Source organism: Rhinolophus hipposideros (genome assembly GCF_964194185.1).
Source record: "Rhinolophus hipposideros genome assembly, chromosome: 24".
In the NCBI taxonomy this organism is placed as follows: Eukaryota; Metazoa; Chordata; class Mammalia; order Chiroptera; family Rhinolophidae; genus Rhinolophus; species Rhinolophus hipposideros.
In genome coordinates this window covers 13,945,445-13,966,870 of record NC_138070.1, presented here as the reverse complement: position 1 = coordinate 13,966,870, position 21,426 = coordinate 13,945,445, and the positions used below count along the sequence as shown (strand labels likewise).

Genomic DNA, 21,426 nt, shown 5'->3' with positions numbered 1-21,426 from the left:
AATTATTTTTCCCTTGTTGCCTTTTTTTAAGTGGCCACTAGAAAATGTTAAATTAAAGTTACATAGGTGGCTCCTGTTTGATTCGTGTTCCATCGGACAGCGAGCGCTACTCTGAAGCAGGAGTTGGCAAACTACAGCCCATCGGCCACATCCGGCTCCCTGCCTGTTTTTGTAAATAAAGTTTTATTGGAACAGCCATGCTCATTCATTTACATATTGTCTGTGGCTTTATCTGGGCTACCACAGCAGAACTGAGTAGTTGGAATAGAGATGATATATCCCGCAAAGCGCAAAATATTTGTTATGTAGCCCTTTGTAGAGAAAGAAACATTCTGAAATGTGATCTAATTTGCTCTTAACTACTGCTTAGCGGTAATTGAGAGATCATTTCTCCATCCTGAGTGTCCTCAGCTTTCAGGGGTATTCTGCAATGCCCTCTTGAGAGAATGGCCCCTGTGTTTCTGTTCCATTAGGTTTACGTGCGGAGGGGCTACATCGCCTATGAGTTAAACAGCCTGCAGCACCGGCAGCTTCCGGACGGCACCTGCGTGGTGGAATTCCGGTTCATGCTGCCCTCCTCCCACCCAAACCGGTATGGAGTGGTTCATACCCAGGGGTGGCTTGTGTTTCTTTTCTCCCTGACCACTGTCATCCTATTTTTTGGAGGAATCCAGCAAGTATGTCTGGGGACAATGCTTGGGAGACGTCAGGGACACCACTTCCCCACTGTGGGAACTCGCCACATCTGTTCTCTCATGCGCAAAATGGAAATAATCCAAACCTACTTCATACACCTGTACTGTCCACGATGGTAGCCACCACCCACATGTAGGCTATTTAAATTAAAATGAATGGAAATTAGAAATTCAGTTCCTCAGTCATACCAGCCACCTTTAAAGTGCTCAGTAGCCACATAGGGCTTGTGGCTGTTATATTGGACAGTGCAGTTCTAGAACATTCCATCATCTTTCATATTTATCATTTATTTTCACCCTTATTTCAAAAAAAAAAAAATTGTGACATTTTGGCCAGTGGAGAGAAAGGGAGATGGACTGCGTGTGACCTGGAATCATTTTGGGGACTGTGGGAGGTATGGTGTGAGAACTTTTGAAATTATCTGCCCCCAAGGAGGAATGCGTTTCTTTTTCGATTTCATTGTCTCAGCAGTTCAAATGGATTAGGAAAGGAAGGGCGGCTGTCCTGAAGCCTGTGGGTCAGTTGTGTCTTGTCTCTTAGGAAGCACCTATGCTTGTGTCAGGGTCATTGGTTGGGACCCTCAGCACGGACACAGCATCCTGTTTTCACCCAGAGAGACACTGCCGGCCTGGAGGGATACCCTGATTTGTCTCAGGTCCTCACTGCCGCTATCTGCTGGGAGTGCCTTAAGCTTATTCGGAGCCTGTGGCCTCAGAGGAGACCCCACTTGCAGCTGACCCACGACCCCATTCCTCATGGCCTCTGGGAAAGACCAGAGCAGTGAAGTCTCACTTCCCAGCTGGACCTGACCGGGCCCTCCACACCTGTGTCTGTAGAGCCAGGCCCGTTATGCTTGGGTCAGGGGACTATGGGGAGGACAGATGAGAGGACAGCAGGGATTCTTATGGCCTGCGGCCAGGACTTAGGTCCAGGCCCAAGGGGGGCTGTGAGCACACCCGCGAGGTGAAAGCTGAGCTCGGCCCTGGCTCAGGGGCTGTCGTTCTAGCCCGCTGGTTGTTGCCCTACAGGAAAGCGAGCCTGTGAGGCCAAACCTTTCCATGTTTTTTTTTTTTCCCTAGAGAAGCAGGACAGCTAGACTTAAAAAACAAAAAATCTGAAGTCCCTCAACTTTGCAAGGGATTTATGGGCAGGGATTAATGTATAGGACTATATTAAAAATGCTACAGAGACCAAAGTCAGTCTTTGGGCTGAATTCAGCCCAGGCTGCCCTGCCAGTTTGTTGTCTCTGCATTTAGCTGTCTGGAGCAGTGGGCCTGGATGGTGATTTCAGGGGTATAAAAGGAAGGCACACACAGGCCCTGCCTCACCTGGGTCAGCGATTCCCAAGAGCACACCCAGGTTTGACGATTCACGAGGAAGATATTATAGGACTCAGTAGGTCACCATGCTCACCACTATTTCTTAATATGGCAAAGGGACACAAAGTACAGTCAGCAAAGACAAAAGGGGTTTGAGGTTTCCAGAGGAAACCACGCATAGGCTTCCAAGAGTCCTCTCCTGGTACAGGACACGTTTCATTCCCCCAGCCACGAGTTGTGACCATGTGTGTGAAATGCTGTCTGGCAGCTGGTTAGAGATTCAGCTCTTAGTCCTCAGCCCCTGGCCCCGTCCTCAATCCCCTCTACCCCCGATTTTTAGCCCCGCTTTTGGGTGGGCCCTAGTGCTAGTCTGGCTCACCGAAGTTTCCACGGTAGGAGCAGCTCTTAGGGCCAGATCTAGGAGCAGCGGCCTCATCCCCTACTTCCTGTCCCCCTGCAGGATGGCTATGCCCATCAGTGTCACCAACCCTGACCTTCTGAGGCACAGCACTGAGCTGTTCATGGACAGTGGTTTCTCCCCCCTGTGCCAACGGATGGGGGCCATGGTCGCCTTCCGGAGATTCGAGGAGTTCACCAGGTACCCAGTATGGCCCGGCCTCCCAGATACCCCGAGCAAAAGGGCCGAGTGAGCTTCCCCTGACTCCCACCTGTTCATGTGACACACTAGGTTAGGGTGGCCCAGCCACATGGCACAGTGAGTTAATAATAACAAAATAACATTATCATCGCCAAGAGTGTGGGCTTTCACATCAGCCTGCCTGCGTTTGAATTCTGGCTCTGTGCCTCCTAACTGAGACTGAGCAAATTACTGAACCTCTCTCTGTACCTTAGTATTTTTATCTGTATAATGGGAATAAGAGAAGGATCTACTTCGAAGATCACTAGGAAAATATGCAAGGTAGTGCATATTAAGTATTATATTTAAAGTATAGTTGATACGTAAATAACATGCCCCGTAAATGTCACCTATCAGTCTTACTACGATTATTGCCCTTTTTCAACCTGTTGCTGTGTCTTCTACATCGTGCTCGGATTATTTTGTATCCTCACACAGCCATAGGAGGTGTGATTACTTCTGTTATCCTCAGTTGATTCGGTGAGGTGAGGTGATGAGGATCTCCCAGCTGGTAAAGGGGAGGGGGGCGCCCAGCTGATGTCCCAGAGTTTGGACAGCCTTTCTTTCGTGGTCAATCTCAGATAACGGGGGCTCATTCTTCCCTTTTGGGAAAGACCCCATCAGTGATGCCTTGGAAATGGTCAGGAACCGAATGAACTCTGCCGAGTTGGATGAGCTCGCCGAGTGGTGGCTGGGAAAGAGGGAGGGCCCAGGTCTAACCTACGACCTTGTGGGGGAGCAGTCCCTCAGCCCTGCTCTCTGCCCTGCACCCCCAGGAACTTTGATGAAGTCATCTCCTGCTTCGCGAACGTGCCCAGGGACACCCCCCTTTTCGGCAAGGCCCGCACTTCCTTGTACTGTGACGAAGACGGCAAGGTGAGTGTCTGAGCAGGGAGCAAGCCGAGGAGGGGGCAGGCTGGGGTTCCAGGTCTTTCCATTGCCCACCTTTGTGTTTTTCCTCATAGAACTTCAGAGAAGAGCCGATCCACATCCTGAACGTGGCCATCCAGTGTGCGGACCATCTGGAGGACGAGGAGCTGGTGCCGATCTTGCGGACATTCGTGCAGTCCAAGGTGCACTGGGCTATGCCTCTGCCTCGTGGCCCTGGAGGCGGGGTGGGGGCTGTCTTGGCGAGGTGTCTGAGGAACCTGAGACATGCTGAGTGTCTCAGAGCCATAGACTTGGCTTCCTGTCCTAGCTCTGCTTCTCATTGCCCCTGACCTTGGGCAGAGGTGGCCGAATGTGAATCCTTCTCTATCACACGAGGGAGGCATTTCTTTCCCTCTCCCAGGGTGTTGGCAATGATGAAATGACCCAATATATATACGCTCTGTAGCATTGAGGACACAGTCAATAAATAGTTTTAGGTTTGGGGGGAATATTTTTGTTGGATAACCCAGAAAACCCACAATTGTGAAACGGTCACTTACATTGACATCCGTTTCTGCAAGTAACTGCAGGTTGCTTTTATACATATGTGGTTGCCATTTACAGCATGTGTTCTCACCCTGGCAGTGAGACAGCTGTTATGTATGCTCAAGGACCTCAGCTGCAGACATGTGGAGCAGCTTGGCAAATGTAGGTGGTAGAAATAGGAGGAAGGCGCTGTGTGACCTCAGGCAGGTCACTGTACCTCTTTGGTCTGTAGTTTCCCCGTCTGTAAAATGGGATGCTAAGATTCTTAGCTCATAAATTAATTAAATCTACCAGGCACACTGGCTGTTAGTTCTTGACCCTGCTGACTTGGTCTTAACTTTAAGAACACTTGGAAATTTTCATTGCTTTTTAGTCTGTTTATTTGTATTTGTGTTGAATTTCCTGTATTATCCTGGTGCTAGGGACACTTCTTACTTCCTCTGACTTGGTGTCCCTCAGAGAACATGGCCTGGTGCTTTCTGGGTAGGAGATGGACCAATGATGTCATGGATAAGGCCATGAAAGCTCAGGGACATCATCGTTAGTGATTTACTTAGCCTTTCCTTGGTTAATGAGCAGCTAATGATTTTCATTGTAGAAAACGTTTAAGGTGCAGACAAATCTGAAAAGTAGGTTTAGAAACAAAACCCACAACCGCACCATCCAGACAGAGGCAGCTGCTGTGAAAGTATTGGCATATTTCCACCTTTTTCTTTTTGGCCTAGCTGATGTCCTTATTGGATTTTCAGCGTGGTGGCCCACAGTGTAGATAAGGTGACATTTGAGCTGATTGGTGGCTCGCCTGGCCCTCTAACCAATCAGATGACACTCAGGATATTTGGTGGTTTTTACCCAGTGAGGGCAATGCGAGGGGTGTCAGAATCACCTGTGGAAAGTGTGGGCAATGGCACATTCGGCTGTGTGGACAACTGTGCCCTGGTTGTCACGTGGCTGTAGAAAGGAAGGAAACAGTTCTCTAAATAGCGACCCAGGAGGATACTCGTGAGCTAGAAAAAACTAAACGTAGATATGTCTGTCCAAATAAAGTATATAATATACATGTATATATAACGTACTGAAGAGAGGAAAGCTAAAACAATATACACCTACTGGGAGAAAGAAAATAATTTTTGTTATATATTTTATGTTATATATTTTATGATTTAAATTTTTTTACGTTAAGCAGAAATGTGTGTGCATTCACGCACACATACACTCTCACACACACACATACATACATTCACGCATACTTTTAGTTGAGAACCGAAAATCAGGCTCCCCGTAACCAGGCTAGTTTTCCCACATTAGAATCCTCTTCATTTTCTAGTTTCTCCTGTTCACTTTCCAACCTGCATCCCGTTCATTCCCTTCTTTTGTGTATGTCTGGTTACCTCTTTTTGAATGGGCTATGACTGTTCTTTCCCCTAATAATTTTTCTTACCATGTGGACAAATTAATAACATTTTTTTTTTTATCTTCTGGGTTTTTTTCTTTCCCCCGAAAACTGTATATAATAGTATTTATTTTGTTTAGGGACCAGCTAAAAAGATTTGTGCTTTTTCTTGGCTTGTTGTATTTTGAAGTCTAACACAGAAAAGTGTACAAATCATAAGTGTGTAGCCTGATGAATTTTCATAGTGAATTCCCAAGTAACCAGCATTCAGATCAAGAAATGAACGTTTCTGGCTCCATCTCAAGCCCCCTTCTGGTCTCTACCCCCCTGCCCCCCACAGAGATAACCAACCACTCTCCTGACTTCTAACAGTAGAGATTAGTTTTGTCTGTCCTTGAATTTTGGCTACATGAAATAATTTTCTTGTCTTTTTCTTTTTTGGGGGGTTAATATAACAGTGCTCATCCCTGCCCATTTCATGAAAGATTTCATGAAGTGTTAAAAAAAAAATACATATGTATTTTAATGTAACAGCTTTATTGAATATAGTTCAGATACCACACTATTCTTCCATTTAAAGTATACAATGCAATGCTTTTTCATATATTCATAGAGTTGTGTAACCATCATTATGATAATTATATTTTAGAACATTTTCACCACCACCCCCTAAAAATCTGTACCCATCAGTAGTCATCCCCCATTTTTGTTTGTCCCACCACCCTCTCCTGTTGCCCTAGGCAACCACTCATCTACTTTCTGTCTCTGTGGATTTGCCTTTTCTGGACATTTCACATAAATGGAGTCGTGCAGTAATGAGGTCTCTTGTGACTGGCATTTTTCACTCAGCAATACTGTTTTCAAGGTTCATCCACCTGGTAACTTGTATCAGGACTTCATTCCCTTTTGTGGCCGAATACAATTCCATTGTGTGTTTGGTTTTTAATGCAGAAAAGCATCCTTGTGGATTACGGACTCCGAAGAATCACATTCCTGATTGCCCAAGAGGTCAGTCCAATTCTCAGTGCATCGTATGAGTCTTTTTTCCATTCTCCAAGACCCAGTGCCATTTATTTGACATTTACTCTGTACTTTGGGGCAGAAGTGATCAATTACTAGAGAAGAGATGGCTTTCCAAATGATTCATTCTAGAAGAAGATGGGGTTATCGTTAAAAACCAGTATACAAATATTTAAACAAGGCTTGCTTAATTTAATTGTCTTTTGTATGGATTTTCTGTTTGCAGAAAGAATTTCCCAAGTTTTTCACATTCAGAGCAAGAGACCAGGTATGACCACAAGCAACATTGTTCTCTCTTCCCTGGCCTCTTTGATATTCAAGGAGAATATCCCAGTCCTGAGGTATCCCTGTATTCTACAACATGGCAACTTTTGTGCAGACTCTGGCCTTCCATGTTCTTTTAGAACAGTGGTTGGCAAACTGGCTTGTAAGCTAGCTGCCTGTTTTTATAAATAAAGTCTAAGTGGAACATGGCCACACCCATGTGGTCACACATACGGTCTGCTGTGGCTTTCTCACCCCAGCAGCTGAATCGAGTAGTCGTGACAGACTGTATGGGCTACCAGTCCTCCGGCCCGTGAAGGAAGTTTGCTGATCCCTGTTGTAGGGCAGGTGGACTTGTTCCCAACGTCGATTCAAGACTACCAAATTCAGAATTTTGCATTTTAATTGATCCAAAGCCTTCTCTAGTTAAGAGCCATTCTTTCTCTGGCTTCTTCGTTCTCTCTCAAGTTCATTCTCCAGCACTGTCAGTTACATCCTCTTGGGGGCCAGTTTCCACAAGTACACCAGGAGTTGGTGACTTCTTGAGAAATACTCTGTGGCAGACCGAGACCTGCTTGTTTGTGCTGGCAGGTGCTGGGGCCTGGCTGGGTTCCCCTGAAAGCTGAGAGTTTTATGCCAGCACGCCAGACTTACACACCCGGGGCTGTCCTCTGGGCCGTCCCCAAATCCCAAATCTCTTGAGCCCTGGGGTTTGCTCACAAGTAGGGGACATGATGACGGCTGCATTCCTAGTGCTGAACCACACACCAGGGGCTGCAGGGCAGTGTGGACCAAGCAGACTCTTGGCCTCTGTCCGACTCGGTGTGTGTCTGTGTGTGTGTGTGTCTGTCTGCTCTGTCTCGTCGGCCTGCAGTTTGCAGAAGATCGCATTTACCGTCACTTGGAGCCCGCCCTGGCCTTCCAGCTGGAGCTCAGCCGCATGCGCAATTTCGATCTGACCGCCGTGCCCTGCGCCAACCACAAGATGCACCTTTACCTGGGCGCTGCCAAGGTGAAGGAAGGTGCGGAAGTGACGGACCACAGGTTCTTCATCCGTGCCATCATCAGGCACTCGGACCTGATTACAAAGGTAAAATGTCACGGGATGTTTCTGTCTCCCTCTGAGCTTGTCACTCCGATGCTTTGTTGAGTTCCTGCTTTTGTGCCAGGCTCTGCGTTGTGCACTGGGGATTGCAGGATGCGTGGAGCACACGTGGCCCTACCCTTGTCACACTCGAGTCTGGGGCGGGAGGCTGAACTTGAAATGGCCTATTTTCAGGTCCCAGCTGGTGGCACGTGGATTCATTTCTTGTGTCATGTGGGTCTCTCTGCATGAGGAGAATTGAGAGGATAGAAAGATGCTGGTTTATTAAGTGAGTTTCTTGTATTTGCTGATTATATGATCATTTCTCATTGTTTCATGCATTTAGAAAAGGCACCGGGGGTTAGGTTGTGAAAATTCAAACAATTCTGAAAACTACAGCTGACCCTTGAACACCGTGGGTCTGAACCATGCGGGTCCACTTATATGAGGATTCTTTTCAATGGACCTGCGCAGTTCAAACCTGCGTTGTTCAAGGGTCAACTCCGAGGTTGGGAATCTGCGTACATGGAGGGCCAGATGTTGTTACACGTGGATTTTTGACTGTGGGAGGTCAGCGCCCCTAATCCCTGTGTTGGTCAAGGGTCAGCTGTACTTTTAAAAATCAAGGAAAAGGACCCAGAATCCTGCCACTCAGGAGTCAGCCCTATTGTGTATTGAATTATTACCCTTTCTAGGAATAATTCAATACATACCATGTTTCCCTGAAAATAAGACCTAGCTGGACAATCAGCTCTAATGTGTCTTTTGGAGCAAAAATCAATATAAGATCCGGTCTTATTTTACTATAAGATTGAGTATAATATAATATATAATATAATATAAATGTAATATAATATGATATATAATTAATATAATTAATATAAAAATATAATGTAATATATATAATACCCAATTTTATTTTGCTATAATTTTACTGTATTATATTATATAAGACCCGATCTTAATTGTACTATAATATAAGACCAGGTCTTATATTAATTTTTGCTCCAAAAGACGCATTAGAGCTGATTGTCTGGCTAGGACTTATTTTCGGGGAAACACAGTAGTATTGTAGGTATAGTTACAGATGGAGCTCAAGAGGACAAATCGTTTGAGGACTTGTTTTTGTTACTGGTCAGTTACTTATAGACCTCTTTCCATTTAATGAAGATAATCCACTCCATGTTATTTCCTTGCGTGGATGTACTATGTGTGTGTTTTTTTCTCCCTACTAATCCCTTGTTGATGGATGTTAAGCTGATCTCAGTGTTTTGCTGCCTCAGTCAACAAGATATTGCAGACCTAGTTTAATAGGTTTTGCTATTATTCATGTGCAGTAAGGCCAACAGATCAGGAGACAGTTGCCATTGAAAAGATCGTTTGTTACTCAGAGGGCCCAGAAGGAAGGAGCTCTCCATTCCATGGAGGGCTACACTGGGAAGCACCGTGGTCAGCCAGGAGATGGGGGCGCGGGGGAACTTGGGGCAAGAGCCCTTATTGTGGTTTCTGCAGGAAGGAACAGGTGAGGCAGGGCACGCAGGCTTGGGATTGGCTAGTTTGAGGAATTTCAGCTGGTTCTGAGCATAGAGGCTGTCTCTAGGTGCCTGGTACCTGAGCCTGGGGTGATTAGGGCAGGGGGATGGTGGCCTGGAGTGTGGAAGCCCAGTAAAGGAAGTGGTTGGGGTGTGGGCTCTGGATTGGTTGGTTTGAATTTGAAAAGTGTGCTCGTGGGTGAGTTGTGTTACTATCTCTAGGATTTAGCCAGCTCTTGAAGGGGCTGTCCCTCCGGGGTGAGCAAGGTTGTCAAAGCATCAGAATACAGAAAATAAAAGGTGGTGGATGCACTCAGCGGCCTTTGTCATCCTTTCACCTTCGGAGGCAGGGCTCTGCTGTTCCCACCTGGCACACTTGTAAAGGAGAAGAATGTTTTCCTCTCCCCCGCCTCTCTGAGGCCAGCTGGGAGCGGGCCCTGCGCCCCTTGACTTAGCGGCTGCCCCTCTCGCCTTTGGCAGGAAGCGTCCTTCGAGTACCTGCAAAATGAGGGTGAGCGGCTGCTCCTGGAGGCCATGGACGAGCTGGAGGTGGCGTTCAACAACACCAGCGTGCGCACCGACTGCAACCATATCTTCCTCAACTTCGTGCCCACGGTCATCATGGACCCCTACAAGGTCTCACCTTTGGGGGGTGCTCAACTTCCCTGGGACCCATGGCTCTTAGTGCTAGGGCGCTTCGGGCATCGTCTCCTGGCACTCGAGGCCCGAGTGCCAGGATGTGCGTATGTGCACATTTGAACCTTGGTGGCTGCAGGAGGAAAACAAACACTCCGCTGTTTAATTCTAGAGCCATATTTTAGCCACCACCCTGAGGCCTATCCCTGTTCCAAGGTTCACCCTTCATGGCCGTACTTCACCTGTAGGACAGCACAGATGTCCCACAAGTGTCTTGCAAAACAAAAGTTTGTCCTCTTCCTGGTTCTAGGCTCTGTTGGGGGCTCCGTCGGCTGGTTCTTCATGAGCAGGCAGGGTTTCTGGTGGTGATTCTGGGATGGAATGAGTCCTGGTACATCAGGTTGGCATCTGTGGGGTGCAGAGGACCCATGCTGGTGCCCCGGCTCCACCAGTCCACGTTGTTCCCAGAAGAGAAGATGCGTGGGCTTGAGATGCATGGAGATAAAGGCCGTGTAATGTCGGAGACCTAGCTGTCAGTTCCAGCCTCAGTTTCCTCATCTAAATGCGGCAGGAAAATGCCGGCCTCTCTGAGCGATTGTGAGGACGGAGAGAGATAATGAGCTTTTAAATGCTTAGCAAGGTGCCTTTGGTGGTTATAGTTAGCTCACAGTTGTTGGATACATACTATGTCCCAGGCATGTTGCGTTCAGTCTCTGTCGGCCTTCCGTTATTGCCGGTGCTAGAATGATTACTAGCGAGGTGTGCAGCGTGGGCTCTGACACTGGAATTTCTGGGGTTGGGGGCAGATTGAGGAGTCGGTGCGTTCCATGGTGATGCGCTACGGCAGCCGGTTGTGGAAACTCCGCGTGCTGCAGGCGGAGGTCAAGATCAACATCCGGCAGACCACCACCAGCAGCGTCCTGCCCATCCGTCTCTTCATCACCAACGAGTCCGGCTACTACCTGGACATCAGCCTCTACAAAGAAGTCACCGACCCCAGATCCGGAAACGTAAGGCTGGGCCAGGTCCCGGAGGTCCAGGTCCAAGCAGAGGCAGGCCGCTCGGGCGAGCAGCACACATTCGAGTGACATTCGGTGGGCGTCTTGCCTTGCGTGCCAGAGTGGGGTAGCCCCTCCGGACTGCCTGAGAGACGTGTTAGCGTCTGAATCCCAGCTGTTCATTCCCCTGGAAGGAGAATGATTTCAAAGTGGACTCCATCTAGGACCATATTCGGGATAAGATGTGGGGTACCACGGTTGATTAGAATGCAGCTCCCAGCTGGTTCACTTAGTGAAATGGGTATTTTTCCCAACCATTTTTTTAGAACAGACTTTGTAAAGTGAATCAAATATCCTACTGGCTGACGTTTATATATACATATGTGTGTGTGTATGTATATATATATATATTTTATATTTTATATATATGTGTGTGTATATTTCATATATACACACACACGTGTATGTATATTTACATGTGTGTGTATATTTACACACATGTGTGTATATTTTATATATATATAAAACTTTATTTTGAAATAATTACTCTCAAGAAGTTGCAAAATTAGTACAGAGGAAAAAACAATACAGTGAGTTCCCATGTACCCTTCACCTAACTCCCAGTGATAACATCTTACGTAATGGAGGACCTTGTCAAAATAGGACATTTACACTGGACAGTACTATAAACTCAAATGCAGACTTCATTTGGGTTCCACCAGGTTTTATGCACTGTGTGTGTGTAGTACTATGATAGTTACATTTGGAGGGCCGTTTCCTCGCTTACTGCCCCTCTTTGTTCTGGTTGCCCACAGTGGCAGACAAGAGAAGATCAACTCTCTCTGCCCTCACTTTGTTCTGTGACGCGACGTGCTTCGCTTTCCGTCCACTGTGTTTTCACTGAGAACCAGGTCTACATAAGTTTGGCAGGAGTGTGGTTCCCTGAGACTTGCCTCCTTCATGCTCTTGTGTTTTCTTTCTTTTTGGTGCAGATCATGTTTCACTCCTTTGGCAACAAGCAAGGGCCCCAGCATGGAATGCTGATTAACACTCCCTACGTCACCAAGGATCTGCTTCAGGCCAAGCGGTTCCAGGCCCAGTCCTTGGGGACCACCTACGTGTACGACTTCCCAGAAATGTTCAGGCAGGTAAGTCCTGCAGCTGAGATGCAGCAATGCCCCGCATCACCTTAGAGACTCCGCCAAGCCACCCCGACCCTACCCCACCCCAGCCCACCATCCTCAGTTACTCCTCTGAAGACCCCACTCTAAAGAAAAAGGTCTTCATGAAGAAAAAGCAGTTACAGTTGAATCTTGTGTGGGGACCTAACCCCCTACGCAGTGGAAACTCTGCATATAACTTTTGACTCCCCCAAAACTTAGTAACTCATAGCCTACCATTGACCGTAGTCGATGAACACATATGTTGTGTGTTATATGCATTCTATACTGTGTTCTTACAATCAAGTCAGCTAGAGAAAAGAAAATGTTACTGAAATCATATGGAAGAGAAAAGACCTCTACAGTATTGACTGAAAAAAATCCATGTGTAAGTGGGCCCACATAGTTCAAACCTGTGTTATTCCAGGGTCAACTGTAATATTGGCAATGGCTTCTCATTTTTTTCTAAAATAAATCCAGTTTCATCCCAATGGTAAAAGGAATATAACGTAGAAACTTCAGAAAATAAAGGAGAGTGGAAAGAATACAAGAGTAACTCGTAGTTTCACGTCCTAAAGACAGATTGCTTAGCATTTTGATGTGTTTCCTTCTGATCTTGTCACTGCTTGTTTATTAAGTACCCGCTACTTACCAGGCACCATTCAAAGGGTAAATAGACCAAGAGGAAGAGGATGGAATCACTGCCGTTGAGGAATTGTTAGTCTACTTTAAAAAAATAACATTTTTGTCGTGTTTTTCCAATTCAAAAGTATACATTGGGAAATACAGAAAAATAGGAATCAGTAAAATTTCACCCATATGTAATCCATCCACCAGTGATGACTGTAATAACATTTTAGTTTCCTTCAACCATTTTTCTTTTCTATGACTCTAGCTATTTTTCTTACATAGTAGAGCCTTTCAAGGAGACTGAACACACTGGCATTAGGGACGTAGGTGTCTGTTACATCCTCTCCATTGCTTTGTGAGTGACGTTCATGACACTCAAGTCACGGACCACACACTGTAGGCAGGAAAGCATCAGTTCACGTCAGGCAGAGGTGACACAGGATAGTCGGAACACATGATACTGAAATTCACTCAGGTCTGAGCTTGAACCCTGCATCTGTCCTTTGCCTCCTGTGTGTCTCTGGGTAAGTTCCTTTACCTCTCTGGGCTTCAGGTTCCTCCTTTGTAAAATGAGGATAATGGTAGTACCTTCCTCACAGGATTGTTTTGAGGAAGATATATGACGTATTCATTAGATGCTTCAATGGAAACTTTCAAGATTAAAAATATCATTGTCTATATTCCTATTACCTCTGAGCTCAAGGGCCATAGGATAAGAAACGGACAAATCAGAAGCAAATCCATCCCCTTTCTTTTAGATAAGGAAACAAGACTTCAGACAACTCATAAATTTGAAAACTTCGATGAAATGGAAAATTTCCAAGAAAAATGTATCTTTATCAAAACTGACTGAAGAAGAAATAGAAAATCTAACTAGGTTATAAACATTAAAGAAATTGAATCAATAGTTTAAAAAATCTATTCACTAAAATTGGGCCCAGATGGTTTTACAACAATTTCTATCAAACCTTCAAAGAATAGATTTATACTGCTTATATGATTTGATATTAGGAAGACTATTCATATAATTTATATAGTAATAGATTAAGAAAAAACTTAAATTTTTCAATAGGTATAAAAAAAGTCGGGGCAGACGGGTGGCTCCGTTGGTTAGAGCGCGAGCTCTGGGCAACGGGGCTGCCGGTTCAATTCCCACATGGGCCAGCAAGATGCGCCCTCTCAACTAGAATGAAGTCAATGAGCTGCCGCTCAGCTTCCAGGTGGCCAGATGGCTCAGTTGGTTGGAGCGCAGGCTCTCAACCACAAGGTTACCAGTTCGACTCCCCCAAGAGATGGTGGGCTGCGCCCCCTGCAACTAACAATGGCACCTGGACCTGGAACTGAGCTGTGCCCTCCACAACTAAGATTGAAAGCACAACTTGACTGGGAAAAGTCCTCGAAGTACACACTGTTTCCTAATAAAAGTCCTGTTCCCCTGCCCCAATAAAATCTTAAAAAAAAAAAAAGTATTTGACAAGATAGCATCTGTTCATGATAAAAACTTTTAATAAACTAGGAATAGAAGGGAATTTATCTTGATAAAAGATATCAACCTAAAATTAATAAAACCTAACGGTAAAATGTTGGAAGTATTCTCTTTAAAGACAGGTACAAGAGAGAATTAGCTTTTATCCCCAATTGTGTTGAACATTTTTTACCGGAGTTCCTGGCCAATGCAATAAGATTAGGAAAAGAAATAAAAGGTATAAAGACTAGAAAGAAAAGAGCAGAATGGTGTTTTTTGTAGGTGATATAAATATCTATATAAGAAATCCAGGAGAATCTATACAGTTAGACAACACAGGAAGATTGGTAGACACAAGATCAATATACAAAACTTAATTATATTCTCGTAGACCAACAGTAATTGTAAAATGAAATTAGGGCGAAAAAAAGGACACTGAAACAATATTAAGTTCAACTATAAGATTACCTAGGAATAAATCAAATAAAAAGCATACAAGACCTTTATGGAAGAAATTTAAAAAATTTTTATTGAAATACTTTCAACCTAAATAAATGGGGAGATATGTCATGAAGGAATGATGGGAAGATTCAATATTGTGAAACTATTAGTTCAGCCCAAATGAATACATTCAATAAAATTCTAGAGTTTTTTGGTGAAAACTAGAATTTCATATGGAAAAGCAAAAGCCCATGAATAGCAAAAACAATTTTGAAAAAGAACAAAGTCAAGAGGACTCATCTTAGCAGATGTTACTACTTATTTTAAAGCAGCAGTACTTATTACAATGTTCTATGATTGTAATGGACCTAGACAAATAGACCAATGGAACAGGCTAGAGCCTAGAATCAGACCCACTCATGAATAGAACCTTGACAGAATACAGAGGTGGGATTATGGGTCAAGAGAATAAACTTAACTAAAAAGTACAAGGAAACGTCTTATCTAACTGAAAAAAGTAAATTTTGATTTCTATATCATTTAGTATACAAAAACAAAAAATTTCAAGAGGGTTTAAAGCCACTTGGAGTCGGTTAAAAGCATAGAGAAAAGACAAGCCTCTGATTGGGAGAATATGTTTCAATGTCTATTACCAGCAAGGGATTAGAACTATATTATCTACAGAATGCTTATAAATGAATTAGAAGAGAACAAGCAAAATTATAAAAAATATGAGCAGAAATTATAAATAGGAAATTGGCAAAAAAGAAGCTCAGTAAACATTTAAAGGTACACACCTCACTAATAATCAGTGGAGTACATATCAATACGAAAATACAATTTCACACACAGCAGATGGTAAATGTAATGTTAAAATATTTGACAAAACTAAATATTGGCAAGTATGTGGAACAAAGGAGCTCTTATACAGTCTTACTGTGCCTATAAAGGGTTTCAAAAAATTCAAGAGCAATTTGATAATATCAAGTAAAGTTGAAGTTTCACAAACCCTATGACCCATCGGTTGCACTCCTAGGTATATAGCTGGTGAAACTGATTTGTCTTTATAAGAAGAGACCATTAGAATGCTCATTTCCGGGCGGCTGGTTAGCTCAGGTGGTTAGAGCGCGGTGCTCTTAACACCAAGGTTGCTGGTTCGATCCCCGCATGGGCCACTGTGAGCTGCGCCTTCCACAACTAGATTGAAACAACTACTTGACTTAGAGCGGATGGGTCCTGGAAAATTACAAACAAATAAAAGTTAAAAAAAAAAAAAGAATGTTCATTTCACCATTACTGGTAATACTGTAGAATTGGAAGCAACCTAAATGTTCCTAAAAAGAGTTACGAATACATAAATTGTGATATAGTCATACTATGGAAGACTGAATAGCATGGAAAATGAAGAAACCAGAGCTAAATTAATAGGGGCACATCTCCCAAACACATTAGGGCGTTGAAAAAGCAAGTTACAGAAGAACGTGTTCAGTGCGATGTACTTATTTAAAACTTAAGTCATTCAAAATAATACTACATGTTTTAAATGTATGCATACCTGATGAAATGAAAACATACAAGCATCAGGTGACTAGTAGATACTAAATTCAGGATAATGATTATCTTGGGGAAAGGAGGAGAAGAGGGACAGGGATGGGATGGGGAGGGGTACACTGCAGGCTTCAACCACGTTTTTCTTATTTTTTTTTATTGTTTTATGTTATTTTTATTTATTTTTTATAGAACATTTAGCCTGTTGAGAAATTCATTCATTCACTCATTCACAGAACAATAGTTAGACATTTATATAATTTATGCGGTGATCCCCCAATGAGTCTACTACCCACCTGCAACATTACTGACTACATTCCCTGTGCTGTACTTTACATCCTGTGACTATTTTGTAACTACCAATTTGTACTTCTTCATCCCTTCCCCTTTTTCACACAGCTCCCCAACCCCGCTCTCTTCTGGCAACCATCAGTTTGTTCTCTTTATCTATGAGTCTGTTTCTTTTTTGGTCTTTTTGTTGTTCTTTAGATTTCGCATATAAGTGAGATCATATGGTATTTGTCTTTCTCTGTCTGACTTCTTTCACTTAACATAATATCCTCCAGGTCCAACCATGTTGTTGCAAATGGTAAGGTTTCATTCTTTTTTATGGCCAAATAATATTCTATTGTATATATGTACCACCTCTTCTTCATCCAGTCATCTATTACTGATGGGCTCTTGGGTTGCTTCCAAATCTTAGCTATTGTGAGTAATGCTGCAATGAACATGGGGATACATATATCATTTTGAATTAGTGTTTTTGTTTTTATTCAGATAAATACCCAGAAGTGGAATTGCTGGATCGTAAGATAGTTCTGTTTTTAATTTTTTGAGGAACCCCCATACTGTTTTCCATAGTGGCTGCACCAGTTTGCAATCCCACCAATAGTGTGCAAAGGTTCCCTTTTCTCCACATCCTCACCAACAATTGTTTGTTGATTTATTGATGATGGCCATTCTGACAGGTGTGAGGTGGTACCTCATTGTGGCTTTAATTTGCATTTCTCTGATGATTAGTGACAATGGAGCGTCTTTTTATATGTCTGTGGGCCCATCTGTTTGTCCTCTTTGGGAAAATGTCTATTCAGGCCCTCTGCCCATTTTTTAATTCAATTGTTTGGTTTTTTGCATAAGTTTTTAAATAAATTTAGGATATTAACCCCTTATCAAATGTATCACTAGCGAATATCTTTTCCCATTCAGTATGCTGTTTTTTCGTTTTGTTAATGGTTTCCTTTGCTGTGCAAAATCTTTTTAGTTTGATGTGGTCCTGTTTGTTTACATATTTATTTTTTGTTTCCCTTGCTTGAGGAGAGAGAACAGAAAAAATATCTCTAAGAGCAATGTCAGAGAGTTTACTGTCTATATTTCTTTTAGGAGTTTTATGGTTTCAGGTCTTAACATTTAAGTCTTTAATCCATTTTGAGTTTATTCTTGCATATGGCATAAGAAGGAGGTCCAGTTTTATTTTTTTTACATGCCAGTTTTCCCAGCACCATTTATTCAATAAATGGTTCTTGCCTCCTGTGGTACAGATTAAATGACCATATAGGAGTGGGTTTAATTCTGGGCTCTCTATTCTGTTCCGTTGATCTTTGTGTCTGTTTTTATGCCAGTACCATGCTGTTTTGATTACTGTGGCCTTGTAGTCTAGTTTGATATCAGGTAGCATGATACAGTATCCCCAATTTTGTTCTTTTTTCTCAAGATTGCTGTGGTTATTCAGGGTGTTTTGTGGTTCCATATAAATTTTAAGATTATGTGTTCTAGTTCTATGAAAAATGTCATTGGTATTTTGATAGGGACTGCATTGAATCTATAGATTGTTTTGGGTAGTATGAACATTTTAATGATGTTAATTCTTCATGAGCATTGTACATGCGTCCATTTATTTGTATCTTCTTTAATTTCTTTCTCCAATGTCTTATAATTTTCAAGTACAAGTCTTTTACCTCCTTGGTGAAATTTATTTGTAGGTATTTTTTTGATGCAATTATAAATGGGATTGTTTTCTTTTTTTCTTTTTTTCTTTTGTAAGGAGGGCTCAGCTCACAGTGGCCCATGCGGGGATCGAACTGGCTACCTTGGTGTTATGAGCACCACGCTCTAACTAACTGAGCTAACGGGCCACCCCATTGGGATTGTTTTCTTAATTTATCATCTGATAATTCATTATTAGTGTATAAAAGTGCATCCAGTCATTTTTCTTACTTCTTTAAAAAAAAAATCTTAACTAAGGAAAAATTATGACAAAACCATGAGATGAGTGCTCAGATATTTATTATTCTGCATGTTTTTTTGTGTGCTTTAAATAGTTCATAATTAAAAGAGAAAGAACTAGAAAACATGCCTCTTTACTGATGACTTCAGGTTTTTCTCTTTCTTCCCCTTCCCCCCCCCAGGCTCTCTTTAAACTGTGGGGCTCCCCAGACAAGTACCCCAAAGACATCCTGACTTACACTGAACTGGTGCTGGACCCTCAGGGCCAGCTGGTAGAGATGAACCGACTTCCTGGAGGAAATGAGGTAAGAACTCAGCAGAGCCCTGTCCCTGGCTGGAATCACCCTTTCAAAATATTCCCCCCTGAAGACACAAAGCTGTTTTCCCGGTGCATTTGTCTTGTCACCAGGTGGGCATGGTGGCCTTCAAAATGAGGTTTAAGACTCGAGAGTATCCGGAAGGGCGAGATGTGGTCGTCATAAGCAACGACATCACCTTTAGCATCGGCTCCTTCGGCCTGGGAGAAGACCTTCTGTACCTGCGGGCATCCGAGATGGCCCGGGCAGAGGGCATCCCCAAAATCTACCTCGCAGCCAACAGCGGGGCTCGTATCGGCCTTGCAGAGGAAATCAAACACATGTTCCAGGTGGCTTGGGTGGACCCAGAAGATCCCCACAAAGTACGTTATGAAGCGAGTGCGGCGGCGTGATTCTGCTCAGCTAACATTTTCAGTGGGGGTGATAGCGCCCAGGAGAGGGGCGGAAAACATCTTATTACTCTCTTTATATATAAAGCACAGATATCCATAACGTACCTGAACAGGCATACAGTATTAAAATTTCATGGGAGGGGATGGCAATTAGGAAAAACTGTGTAAAAAGGCTCCTTAGGGCGACAGTAATGAAAAACGTTTATAAACAGTGACGTAATGTACACTGAGCATCTTTTGAATGCAGTAAACACTGAAAATGCTAAAGTGGAAAATACATTGTCCCTGGTCTCGGAGAGGTCTTGAAAGACGTCCAGGAGATGTAAAGACACCAGCTACAATAAAAGGCATAATGAATGAGAGATAAGCACACATTTTGTGATGTGAAGATGCAGAGGAGAGAGTCGTTATTTAAAACCAGAGCATGCATTTCCCAGGGGATGATACCACCTTCCCCAAAGGGGACAGAGTTATTCTTTTCATGTGACACATATACACACACACATACACACATACACACACACATAGTACGTAAACAATATATAATAAAAAGGGGGTGACGGGGTGCTTGCAATAAGGAACAAAGCTTGAAAAGGCTCCTTAGGGAGCACTGGTGCAGAGGTAATTGAGGAACAGAATCTGAGAGCCCAGGAAAAACGTGAGGCTGTGTTGTAATTACGGGTGAGTGGAAAGTGCTTCGCACAGAGCGGATCTTCAGTTTATAGCTGTTACTGACACGGTATTAACATCAGACATGTTCACATGTTGTTAAACAGTGTTAACATGTTACTAACATCTGCCCCTATACAATATTGACATTTAAAAAAACCAACAACAGTAGCTGTCTGAGTACAGGGAACTGGAGTCATAGCCTCACTGGAGTATATTTTTTTTAAGGGGTTTAAATACCTGTACCTGACTCCGCAAGACTACACCAGAATCAGCTCTCTGAACTCTGTCCATTGTAAACACATCGAAGAAGAAGGAGAATCCAGGTAAATGACTTAGCCAGCGGCACCCCTCATGTTGTCTGTTTTTAATTCCAGCTGCTACAAAGGAATCTGTCTCTTTGTGTCCTGGCTTATGGTGGTGTTTTCAAGTGGGCGGTGGTGTCTGTACAGTGGGACCCCTGAGCTTCCGGGCACTGATGACTTCCATACCTGGGGCTTTCTCTAGGATGAACCCATCCTTGTCATCCCAACGTGAGCCGTGCCGCTCACAAAAATAGCACATCGCACAGGGAGAATTAGATTGCATTCCCATGGTATCCGCAGAGCTGCAGGCTCACCTTTTATGACCAAACTAGCCAAGCTGATGGAGCTGTGATTTGGCAAGGTGTGGGCAGGGCAGGGGGCTTCTCTGTGAGAACGTCAAGGCTACCGGCTGTCTTTCCCAGGGAATGTTGTTGTTTTCTCTTAGCAAGGTTGACTAAATCAGAATTTCCCAGGCTGAGTTTTCCAGAATGTTAGTTGGGGATATGTAGGAGGGAGGAAAAATTTCCATAGTCAAGTAGGTTTAGGAAACCCTGGGTTAAAGGATACGTCCCTAACAAGCATCTTTACTGCAGGCCTTCTCAGAACCTTTAATGTATTAAAGTACCTTGGGAATCTCTAACAGGTTAGGCTGTAGGCTGTACAGTGTCTCTTACACTTATGTGGCCATGGAATCTTGATTGATGGATTGTGAATACCTAGCTTCCCAGGTATACCCTCGTCTCTCTGTAGACCAGATGCTATTCTAGATTGCTTTCGGAGGAATGCACGGTGGGCGTAGCATTCCATTAAGACAGCCTCTAAGCAGGCAGACATCGTGGGTTGGGGGGGATGACAATTATTGAAGCTGAACTTGCTCCTCTAGAAACGTGAGGGCTAATTGTGAGGGTTCTAGACCTCTGCTTTCATTTCACCTCTGGCTGCTTTACGGCCTTGCTTGCCCCTCCTGCCTCAGGTCCTTGGGAAATGCATCAGCCTCAGATTTCCGCACCAGATCTGTCTGTAACTTGTGTTTGGTTCTTGAAGGTATGTCATCACGGACATAATTGGGAAGGAGGACGGCCTGGGCGTGGAGAACCTGCGGGGTTCAGGCATGATTGCTGGGGAGTCCTCTCTGGCTTATGATGAGATCGTCACCATTAGCTTGGTGAGTTGCCTCTTGCTTTATTTATTTATTTTTTTGAATGTCTCAACTTTTATTATAGAAACTTTAAAATAGTCACAAAAGTAAAGAGACTTGATAAGGAGCCCCATGTGTTCACT

At 43.7% G+C, this 21,426-nt stretch overlaps 1 protein-coding gene across 12 annotated transcripts in view; it reads left to right on the top strand.

Moving 5' to 3' along the window:
- ACACB (acetyl-CoA carboxylase beta) overlaps positions 1 to 21,426 on the top strand; it is a 110,631-nt gene that overhangs the window by 73,761 nt on the left and 15,444 nt on the right. For all 12 annotated transcript variants that reach the window (XM_081037464.1, XM_081037461.1, XM_081037468.1 and 9 more), the window contains 14 exons: positions 474 to 592; positions 2,476 to 2,613; positions 3,429 to 3,528; positions 3,618 to 3,725; positions 6,413 to 6,469; positions 6,708 to 6,749; positions 7,620 to 7,835; positions 9,842 to 9,997; positions 10,804 to 11,007; positions 11,988 to 12,143; positions 18,645 to 18,767; positions 18,872 to 19,141; positions 20,069 to 20,166; positions 21,190 to 21,310. In XM_081037464.1, the coding sequence (XP_080893590.1) occupies positions 474 to 592; positions 2,476 to 2,613; positions 3,429 to 3,528; positions 3,618 to 3,725; positions 6,413 to 6,469; positions 6,708 to 6,749; positions 7,620 to 7,835; positions 9,842 to 9,997; positions 10,804 to 11,007; positions 11,988 to 12,143; positions 18,645 to 18,767; positions 18,872 to 19,141; positions 20,069 to 20,166; positions 21,190 to 21,310 (1,908 nt within the window). The remainder of the gene's footprint in view (positions 1 to 473; positions 593 to 2,475; positions 2,614 to 3,428; positions 3,529 to 3,617; positions 3,726 to 6,412; positions 6,470 to 6,707; positions 6,750 to 7,619; positions 7,836 to 9,841; positions 9,998 to 10,803; positions 11,008 to 11,987; positions 12,144 to 18,644; positions 18,768 to 18,871; positions 19,142 to 20,068; positions 20,167 to 21,189; positions 21,311 to 21,426) is intronic.